The following is a 7,562-nucleotide window of genomic DNA, read 5'->3' on the forward strand; positions in this document are numbered from 1 at the left end:
TTCCAGAACTATTTTTCTTGGCATTAACACAATTTCATCACTGATACATTCAAACGTGTAGGTGGATCGACTCATCAAGTTTATCATTTACTGATATAAGGAAATTACTAGCTTGGTTGTTATAGCAAGATACTATAACCTAATGTATATGTACAAAGAGTTAAACCATATTCAATCAGGGACATCAATACGGGCCACATCGCGATATGACCTATTATAGATACTAAGCTGTCCCAGCAGCCAGGGAAAAGATAAATAGCAAAACCCAATAGTTCAAAATGCTTCTGGTTATCTGCATAGGAGCATTAACTTCCACAAGCCATACACTCGTCGCGGTTACTCAAAGAGCACACCATCTGAGCCATTTTAGTTTCTTCATCAACTGCAGTCTCTGGTTTTTCCTGCATTAGAGTTCCAAACGTGTTCTGTTACAATGAACATATCGAGTTTATGATGAGAGAGTAAAACAAGATGTAATGGTTGATACCTTTAGCATGGAAGTATCAACTGTGAACTTGATAGCATCAGCTGCAGCACGTGATCTTAGATAATACATTCCTGTTTTCAGACCCTGCCAGTAACAAGTTTGAAATTCAAAGACATGTAAGTAACCTGTGTAAGCAAAACCCCACAAGACAATCTTCACGTAGGAAGATAGAGCAAGCACGTTGGCTCCTAGATCGACTATTAGGTCTAGTAAGAAAATATTGTGATATGCCAACTAGATGTTTGAAATGGAAAGCATACCCTGGACCAAGTATGAAAATGGAGGGACGTGAGCTTTCCAAAATTGGGTTGGTCCATATGGATGTTGAGACTCTGACTCTGATCAATATAGCAGCCACGGTCAACAGCCATATCCACCAAGTTCCGTTGTTTGATCTCCCAAACAGTCCTAACATCATTAAATAGTATAAGCATGAAATTTGAAGTAAAATGAAATTGACAACAGAAAAAACAAGCAATGCAATAAAGAAATCCATACTTGTATATGAGTTTAAGATCATTAGGAATTTCTGGGATTTTCTGCACAGAACCATCATCGTAAATTATCCTATTCTTGAGAGTAGGAGACCAAAGCCCCATCTCAGTTAAGTCATGAAGAAGATGCTTGTTCACCACAACAAATTCACCACTGAAAAGGAACATACATAGTTAAAATATGAAGAGAGAAAAATTAACTCAATTAGAATTGAGCTAAAGGATAAGGCAGCAAAAGTAACCTTAGAACTCTTCTACTGTAGATATTGGATGTGTATGGCTCAAAGCATTCATTGTTTCCAAGAATTTGGCTGGTTGAAGCAGTTGGCATTGGAGCTACAAGAAGTGAATTTCTTACACCATTCTTTGCAATCATTTCACGGAGTATACCCCAATCCCATCGATCTGATGGTGTTACTCCCCACATGTCCGGCTGGACAATACCCTGAACAGAATTGTCCGATCTTAATTTAGTACAATACGAAATCAAAAAGAAATAGGCAATAGTGAATCAAACACACAATCTGACAAATCATTAAACTTTTGGCCCCATAATTTCAGGTTTTATTTTGAGCACATTTTCAATTGTCTATTGAATTAGATATATCATCTTCATATTTAACAGAAAATCACAATTTTTTATCAAGAAGGGCACTCAATGAAAGCCTGGCTCAATTTTCAGAAGTCCTGGAAAACCAAGCAAGTGATTCACGTAGTAATCATCAACTAAAGGAAAAGCTCCAATATATACCTTGCTTACAGGACTTCCTGCATATGTCTCATATGGGCCTTCCTTGGCAGCTAATTCAGAAGAAGCTTTTAAAGCATGGTAGTATATTGTCTCAAATATGTCTTTGTTTAGCTGTTGAGCCTATACATAGACAAAATACAAGATCAGCCCAACTGAACCAGTTAAACAACAAAAGATGGATGGAGAGTGACTTACCTCTGGTGAATCAAATGCCATGCCAAGTAATATGAATGTATCTGCAAGACCCTGGACCCCAAGTCCAATAGGTCTATGTCGTAAATTAGACCTTTTTGCAGTTTCAACAGGGTAGTAGTTGACATCAATAATTTTGTTCAGGTTCATAGTCACCAATGCAGTGACCTGCCTCCCATGAAAAATAGAACACAATAAGAAAGATATCCAAGATTAACTTAAGATACATTATAATTTGATAAGTCCAATTTGTCATAACAAAATCTAACCTCTGCCAGTTTGTCAAAATCAAAGTACCGGTTTTTAGAGCCTCTGCTCCCAACAAGCTTAGACAGTTGTGATTCACTTGGGACCTCCTAAAAGATTTAAAAGGAAAATGATGAAATAACAAGACAAAGAAAACTAAAAATGAAGCAATGTTTTTAAGTGTATGGCATTTGTATTTACCTTCTCTCTAACATATCGTGGAAGAGCAATTGATGCAAGATTGCACACAGCAGTTTCAGTAGGACTTGTGTATTCAATAATTTCAGTACACAAGTTAGAAGACTTGATTGTGCCAAGATTCTGCTGGTTGCTTTTTCTGTTACAAGTATCCTATAATAACAAACAGAAGAAAGGATTAAAAAAGGTTTTGATGCATCTAAACAACAAAAACAACAAGATTAACAATATTAAAGTCACCTTATATAGCATGTACGGGGTCCCAGTTTCTATCTGAGACTTCAAGATCTCAAACCAGAGATTTTGTGCTTGCACAACCTTCTTAGCCTTGCCCTGAATTAACAAAATGGGATCATTTAGATCATATGCTGACAAATATCAAGTAGTCCAAGGATTCCAAGCTTGGCAGGCAATTAATCACAATAGTTGACTTGTTTTTACCTCTCTTTCATACTTTGTATACATCTTCTCAAAATCTTCACCCCAGCAATCTGCCAATCCAGGAGCCTCACTTGGACAAAATAAAGACCATTGCCCATTGCTTTGGACTCTTTCCATAAAAAGATCTGGCACCCAAAGAGCATAGAAAAGATCTCGGGCCCGATGCTCTTCCTGCAGAGATAGACATGTTGGTCAATTTAGCAATTACAATCCTTATGGCATGAAAAGATTACGCAAATCCTAATGTAAAGAACAGTTTGATTAAGTCGCCTTAGTCCTATGAGACTAATAATTATTGGGAGTTGATTACATCAAGGATAATAACTACACCTTTCCATGGTTCTTCCTCAAATCCAGAAATTCAAATATATCAGAATGCCAGGGCTCAAGATAGATAGCAAAAGCACCTACACACAACATAAAATTGTCAGAAAAAATCAAATCAAGTCTGGGTCCATGATAACTATATCTAATACAGACACAAAAGTCTAGGCATACCCTTTCTTTTGCCACCTCCTTGGTCAACATATCGAGCAGTGTCATTAAACACACGTAGCATTGGAATAATTCCATTTGATGTCCCATTTGTTCCACGAATATAACTCCCAGTACCACGAATATTGTGCACAGATACTCCAATTCCTCCAGCAGATTTGCTAATAACAGCACACTCCTTAAGAGTGTCATATATGCCCTCAATACTGTCATCTTTCATGCATATCAGGAAGCAGCTACTTAACTGCAAGTTAAGGAAGAAAACTATTAAACAACTTTTGTTTGGAAATTACACTCTGAAACTATTTCCTAATCAAATTGACATACTTGAGGTCTTGGAGTTCCAGCATTAAAAAGAGTTGGAGAAGCATGAGTGAACCATCTTTGAGACATCAAATGATAAGTCTTGATGGCAGATTCAATATCATCCTTGTGGATCCCAACAGAGACTCTCATCAGCATATGTTGAGGCCTTTCTACAACTTTTCCATCAATCTTTAAAAGGTAAGACCGCTCAAGGGTTTTAAAACCAAAGTAATCATAATCAAAGTCTCTGTCATATATGATCTCACTGTCCAATCGAGCTGCATTCTGTGGAACAAAAAGGCAAGTAGTAAATAACTGACCTCCAAACTTCAAAAGTATCAGGGAATCAACTATCATCATCCGCATAACACTTCAAATGTGTATACCATCTTGGGCTTAGTTAAATCATGTTTTTATTGAGCCAAAATATTGGGAAAAGTTTATAGATAAACAGATGAAAAATAATAATAATAATTAAAAAAAATAACACTTCTTATTTCCTGAAAATAGGTTGTGAAATTCTTAACAAGGCACAAAGACAGGCAATGATCTCATAACTACTTGGTTGAAGTAGCAGCAACGAAATGATGATGTGCATGAAAAATGAACTGAGAAACTTTTAATCTGTTTCAAGGCTATATGGAAATAAGAGTACATATTCAGGGTAACTAAGCTATATCAACAGTAATTACGCGAAGAGCACAGGAACAGGTTTGGATACACATTTTGAAATGAGTAAGACACAAAAGACTTGGTGAAACTGGTGCTTTCCAAAATCAATGACTTTTCTACAATATCTTAATCCACTCAACTGTGTTTATGCTATCATTCAATAAAAAATCAAGCTTTCACTTAAGCAATGTCATCCTAGCCTTTAACAAAATAATGTTCAAACAGGGCAATGATACCTTCATTATAATCTCATACACTTCATCAGAAATGAGAGGCGCTTTAAGTCCAGATCTCTCACTGACATGGTTGTACATGTCCTTAACCCTGTGAAAATCACAAATATCATAAGCAACACCTTTCTACTCTCAATCATTAGAGCAGCATTTTTGTTTCCAAAGAACTAAAAACACTGATGATAAATAATATTTCAAAGCCCTTACGTCTCAGAAAATATTTTCTTTGTGTTCTTGTGCAGATTGGAAACAGCAATCCTTGCAGCCAGCTGCAACATAAATACAATTAAACAAATGAATGATTAAATACACCATGATCAGAAAGCAAGAAATCATCTTTAGATGTACCCTCAACAGAAGCTTTAACTCTATCTGAACAACAAAGGGAGAGAACATAATAATTACTACCCCATTCCAATTTATGACACTTCCCATTTTACAACATTCAAAAATGTTTGACAGCATTTCACTAGCTATATCAATTGACACAACATTCAATATTCAATCAATGGTTTTATACAATATTCAAAAATGTTTGACGACATTTCACTAGCTATATCAATCAACACAACATAATCAAGATAAGTTGTCTTCTTGAGGTACCCAATTTTAGCATTAGTGAAATGGTTGTAGTTACATGTATATATATAATTAAATCATATTTAGTTTTCTTACATGGAAAGTGACAACTCAAACTTATTATGATTCCATTATTATCAAGAAAAAAAAGAAAAAAGGAGCGGCTCAAAGAACCACATCTTTAATTTGTAGATAACAAGATTACAATATTATTGTTATCCACAAATTCACAATGTCGTTCTCCCGATGGTTAAAGGCAAATGTAAATAATCCCTCCAAACATTTTTACTTATTCAATTTGAATAATCAAGGAAATAATCTATCTTGATTATATGAATCTCCTATATCAATTTCCCACTATTTGGTCCCATTTCATTAGATTACGTAATACTTTTACCTCAAATTAACCCAGAATCTGAAACTAATAATCATTTCCAAATTCAACATACTCAAAACACAAACCAGCAAAACACAGATCAATAGACATAAAGCAAATCAAAAAATAGCTCAATTGATTGCCTACCTAAAATTTCAACTTAATCAGTACAACTTCAATTGCCACCTTATAATCCCCTCTCCATCTTTCCAGCCCCTACCCCCAATTTTTTTTAACAAAAAAATAAAAGCAAATCAGAGACTCACACAAGCATAATCACGATGATTCTCACTATTCAGACTTCTTTCATTAGATTACAAAATACTTTTTACCTCAAATTAACCCAAATTCCAAAACTAATTATCATTTCCAAATTCAACAAATTCAAACACACAAATCAGAAAGAAAAAAAACACATCAATAGACATAAAGCAAATCGAAGAGTAACCCAACTAATTAACTAAATGAATTTTCACCTTTTCCGTAAAAAATCAAATCTTTGTTTTAAAAAAAGCAAATGAGAGAGACTCACACAAGCATAATCAGGGTGATTAGCAGTCAAAGCAGCCGCCGTCTCAGCAGCCAATTCATCAAGCTGACTCGTAGTAACTCCTTTATAAACACCAGCACAAACTTTCTGTGAAACAAGCACCGGGTCACAATGATCAGGACTAAGCCCATAACTCAATTTCTTCAGCCTAGCAGTAATCTTATCAAAATGAACTGCTTCTTGACGCCCATCTCTCTTCACAACATACATTCTTCTTCAACTCCTCTTTCTTTTCTTTTTTTCACTGAGGAATTTCGTCAAACAGTTGGCAGAAGGAACAGATTACAAAAAGAATTTGCTACAATTTCAGTGAGATCTGTGCGTATATATAGAGAGCATTTAACAAACAATTTTTTTTGAATTTTTTATTTGAATTTCCCTCTTCTTCGTATAACGAAATTTTTTTGAAATTTTCCCGCTAAATGGGAGAGCGGCTTGTGTGGCGTTTGGCGGTAAAATATTAAATTTGGATAGAAAAGTGGAGGAGAAGCTGGATGTGGGGTCCACTTTGTTGGGATTTTTGTGGAAACTATAATTTGAGATATTTGAGAAAAAAATAAAGTTAATGAGATTTTTTTTATTTTTTTTTGTAAATTCATATATTGGTAGAAGGATAGTTTTGGATTTACATTAAAGTTGTTTTCGTATGACCTAAAAATTATGGATTGGAGTTGTGTGTTTATATTTTTTGTCTCAATTTATATGATGAATTTTGAGAGTTAAATAGTTTAGTTTTTTAATATGAATTCAGGCATGAAATCTTTTAAATTTCTTGAAATAAGATTTACATATTTGAAAACTATGTAAAAAGATTATAAGTCATAATAATTCGTAATTTAAAAAAATTAAAAGATATATGATATATGGTTAAAGATAGACTTGTTTGAGTTGTAAAAACAAAAAAAAATTGAATCTCGAAATTCAAAAATGTGTCATAAATTGGAACGGAAATAGTATTATGATAAGTGAGATGTTTTGTGCACCGAAATGTTCTTTTTTCATATATTGGCAATATATTTAGATTCTAGTCTAGAGATATATTCTCACAATTCCTTTTTAGTTGTCATGTATACTAAAAATAATTGTTTTAAAATAGTTATCAATTTAAACAATCAAGAGAAAATGATTTTTTTTTCAACTTAATCCTTAGTATTAATTATTTTAAAATTAAGAGACACATACCAATTTTAATGCTCATTAAATACCAATTTCAATGCTCATTAATAATTTTAGTTTTGCGGCCAATTTTTATAATTTTTTGTTGTGGTAGGTAGGATCAATTTAGTATGACGAATTGGTTAGCTTTTGTTACAAGATTGGAGTTTCGAAGTTGGACCATTGTGTACTATTTATTTTAATTGTATTTTTTGGATCCAAACTCCAAGCTTGTAATGAAAGTCAACATATTCACAAATTTGAATTTCAAAATCTTTTTAAAAATTTTAATTCAAAAATTTGGATTTTAAATTCATTTCACCATGCTTCGCAAAAGGATGTGTTCTTTTCTCTCTATTTTTCGGATAATTATTTTTCACAGCTTAA

General features: G+C 33.7%; 1 protein-coding gene across 1 annotated transcript; it reads right to left on the reverse strand.

Moving 5' to 3' along the window:
• LOC129870787 (ribonucleoside-diphosphate reductase large subunit) lies at positions 1-6,447 on the reverse strand. The gene is made up of 17 exons (XM_055945648.1): positions 6,003-6,447; positions 4,723-4,784; positions 4,519-4,606; positions 3,632-3,895; positions 3,308-3,548; positions 3,140-3,216; positions 2,810-2,980; positions 2,609-2,701; positions 2,372-2,521; positions 2,194-2,280; positions 1,928-2,092; positions 1,733-1,852; positions 1,224-1,426; positions 986-1,135; positions 748-895; positions 488-571; positions 1-401 (listed from the first exon to the last, which is right to left on the reverse strand). The coding sequence occupies exons 1-17, from the start codon at positions 6,228-6,230 to the stop codon at positions 306-308; spliced, it is 2,427 nt and encodes an 808-aa protein (XP_055801623.1). The 5' UTR covers positions 6,231-6,447; the 3' UTR covers positions 1-305.
• Positions 6,448-7,562: the final 1,115 nt, after the last annotated feature.

Source organism: Solanum dulcamara, chromosome 10, assembly GCF_947179165.1.
Source record: "Solanum dulcamara chromosome 10, daSolDulc1.2, whole genome shotgun sequence".
Lineage (NCBI taxonomy): Eukaryota > Viridiplantae > Streptophyta > Magnoliopsida > Solanales > Solanaceae > Solanum > Solanum dulcamara.